General features: G+C 40.9%; 1 protein-coding gene across 1 annotated transcript in view; it reads left to right on the forward strand.

The window, feature by feature from the left end:
* Window positions 1-3,631, forward strand: part of LOC101861546 — a gene marked incomplete at both ends in the record, with an annotated part of 12,017 nt that overhangs the window by 6,997 nt on the left and 1,389 nt on the right. The window contains 3 exon segments of the mRNA XM_035972810.1: window positions 438-491; window positions 1,461-1,598; window positions 2,228-2,377. Of these exon segments, the coding sequence (XP_035828703.1) occupies window positions 438-491; window positions 1,461-1,598; window positions 2,228-2,377 (342 nt within the window).

A 3,631-nucleotide genomic window follows, 5' to 3' on the forward strand; every position in this document is an offset into this window, starting at 1 on the left:
AGAGAGAGAGAGAGAGAGAGAGAGAGAGCGAGAGCGAGAGAGTAACTAGTTGTTGGGTGTTATAAAGAGGTGGAAACCCCCCCCCCAAAAAAAAAAGAAAAAAAAAGAAAAATTACAATGATGCTTTTTGTTCTAAAATGCTTTTTTTGTTTTTTTTGTTTTAGATAATCAGAAACACGAAAGACATATTAAATATCCGTAACTTTCATAGCCATAGAGTATAGTAAAGCTGCTTACCACAGTGATAGAAATGGTATTTCAAAGCATGTGGTCTCTCGCGCAGAAAATTACTTTTCAGATCAGAAGACAATTAGAATCTATCAGATGAAATAGCAAGCACTGCAAGTTTTGTTTTGTTTTTGTTTTCTGTTGTGTTTTTATTTTAAGGAAAAAAGGAGTTAGCAAAGGTTGAGAATTGTTCACGCATATTTTCACAGCTGCACAAAAACGGTCATTGGAAAAGCAGACTGAGATGACCTGGGGGCGTTATAGTAAGAGTAATTTTTGTTTTGTTTTTTGTAAGTGTTTTACGGCGCTCGCAACTGCATACGGTCAAATGAGCACGCGGGACACATTGCACATTTTTCAGTTCGGAAGGAATTAATTTTGAATTTTGCCCGGGTGGCAGCCGAAGCCTGCTCTTATCGATTTTAGGACCACCAGGGTATCTTTAACCTGCGCAACTTGCACACGGGGCCTCCAAGATGTTTCGCTTTTATCCGAGAATGGTAGGCGTTAGATATGACCTGCCTTAAGATGAGGGGTGTGGCTGGAAGACATTAGTAAGAAAGAGCCAAGTAGTAGCAGCAGAAAGACTGCAGAAATAATTAGGAGCCCAGAGGAGGGGGCAGGGGGTGGGGGCGGGGGTGGGAGGCAGAAAGTGGAGACAAAAGCAGACAACAGAACATGGTTAGAGAGCAGGAAAAAGAAGTAAAAGGAGAACATTTTAGAGAAGAAAATTTTTCATCGCTGTCAGGTTTCAAACCCGGAACCAATTGACTGAGAGGCAAACGCCATAACCTCTAGGCCACGAGAGCCGCCCCCACCCCAGTAAGAGTCAAAAACATCACAAACCTCAGATGCGCGAGTGCTACAGCACGTATGGCCAAAGATGTTACAAGTAAAAGAAACATTCTCTTCAGGGACCATACAGAGAGCAACACACCCGGCCTTCTGATATGACAAGTATTACAAAGACCAAAGCGACGAAGACGAATGGTAAAGTTACTTTTTGCAATATCAAAATCAAGGGAGCAGATTCAGAAAGTGTTCAAAATTTCATTTTTTTATCGTATGATATTGTGACTAGAACAATAATACCAATGTATTTATATTTAAGTTTAAGGTGGTTTACATTTTATTGTTTGTGTGTGCAGTAAGGCAAACTAAATGTTCGGAAAGTAAATATAACTAGTCAACACGATTGTAGAATTGCTGTTTTCTTCTGGATCTGTCCTCAGAGAGAAACTGCCCCGCTGGATGGTACGGGCCCAAGTGTCAATACAAGTGTCGATGTTCCATGGAGTTTGAATGTCAGGATGACGGGACGTGCTTGTCCAGCTGCCAGAAAGGATGGTTTGGTCCAGCCTGTCAGTACAGTGAGTGCAAGGCTTGTCTGGGACAAGGAAACCTGGCACTGAAACAACGGGGATGTTTTTTGTCTGTCTTAGGGCGTAATGAGTTATATAGGGAGGGGGAGGAGGCAAATAAAGAAGAAGAAGAAGAAGAAGAAGAAGAAGAAGAAGAAGAAGAAGAAGAAGAAGAAGAAGAAGAAGAAGAAGAAGAAGAAGAAGAAGAAGAAGAAGAAGAAAAAGAAGAAGAAGAAGGAGGAGGAGGAGGAGGAGGAGGAGGAGGAGGAGGAGGAGGAGGAGGAGGAGGAGGAGGAGGAGGAGGAAAAGGAGAAGAAAAATAGGCGTGAACCAATAATAAGCTCTACCTTTAGAGAATAAAAAGGATGAAGGAAAGAAAGAAGGAAGAGACGATAACACACGAAAAGAAAAGCATGCTACACACTAAAATATGAGCATGTATGATGGAGCTATTCTTCCGTGAAATATGTAGCATCCCATGGAAGCTTAACTACGATTGTCACTTACTTTTTTCAAACATCGGTATTTTATCAAAGCACCTTCACCACGTTGATTATAGTTGAAACGTCGTTTTCCAAGCCATGAGTGATGCCACATAATTCTGCTTGTACCACACTATGGCGTTTGTTTTCCCTCAGGTGACCTAGCGTATAAAGCAACTGGTTCTACGAGACTCACTGACGGGGACGACAGTACGTGCGAGAATGTCTACTCGGGGTCTCCCACAACAGTCCAAACTGGGATAGATTTCAGATTTACATGGATGAGAATTGTTGGGGATACCAAAGGTGAGACGACGTTATAAAAGGAAATGATCTTTTTTTATTAGCCAGTAGCGGAAATGTAAATCACCCGGAAACGAAGCATAAGGGTATAGACTTTGTTGACCAATACTCACATTTAAGGGTGTTGATTTCGGTGAAATTTAGGAAGCAATGAGGGATAGAAAACTCACTCTTAGGATCTTTGTGTGTTTGTGTTAGAAACGTTAGTCTTAGTGGTAGCATACACGAACGGGATAACAAGGAACGAAATTTATACACATTAGAGAACCATTGCTATTGAAAAAAAAATGCTACATATTTTATGTCCTCTTCGACACAATTTCGATCATTTAGGAGACATGTTGTCCTCATCATACCCATTAGAACATAACATCTCTTGAGACAGATGGGGTTATTCTACCCTCCCCACCCCCCCTCACGGTACTCGAACTCTGGTCTTTTGTATGTGACGGCTAAGTGTAAGAGACTAACCGTAACACCGCAGCCGCCGGTACGATTGGCAGAAAAATCTACATTTGTGAGGCAGCGTGGAGGAATCAGGCTCTCGTCAAAATAATTAAAGTGAAGAAATTTGCATTTTTCTGCAGGTTTGTGAATTTTTATCAAATTTTTGTTGTTTCGCTCAACACCTTTCATGCCCATTAAATAACTCATTTCTGTGTGGATTTTTCTTAAAAACGTTGATTTAAGGAACACAAAAATGTACATGTTCAGTTACCTGGGACTCTAAAGCTAAGGAAATAACTAATCTTTGGCAGCCATTTTCTCACTAATTTTACCTCTGAAAACAGGTGACCCCCACCTCTTTCATTCGCAAATATCTCGACTTGTATTCAGGATTAATGGATATTATGTCATTCAAATAAAGACAAGTGAACAAGCTTTAAGATGACACCAAAAACTCTACATGCCCCAAAATTGACGAGAGCCTGATTTCACCACGCTGCCTCACTCTTGACGAGAGAAAAGAGCAATTTAAAAAAACAACCTCGTCCCCCTTCCTCCCCTTCTCGACAGCTTTGATGTGGTCGGTCATGTAGTTGGAGCCATCGAAAAACGAGATGGACGTTGAAATTTGGATAACTTAAAGACGACAGCTGTGTCAATGTCCACTGTTGTGAATGAGAGACAGAAAACTGACAAAAGAAAATTTATCCGCAACTAATGATGATGATGATGATGATGATGATGATGATGATGATGATGATGATGATGATGATGATGATGATGATGATGATGATGATGATGATGATGGAC

Source organism: Aplysia californica, unplaced genomic scaffold (assembly GCF_000002075.1).
Source record: "Aplysia californica isolate F4 #8 unplaced genomic scaffold, AplCal3.0 scaffold00859, whole genome shotgun sequence".
NCBI lineage: Eukaryota > Metazoa > Mollusca > Gastropoda > Aplysiida > Aplysiidae > Aplysia > Aplysia californica.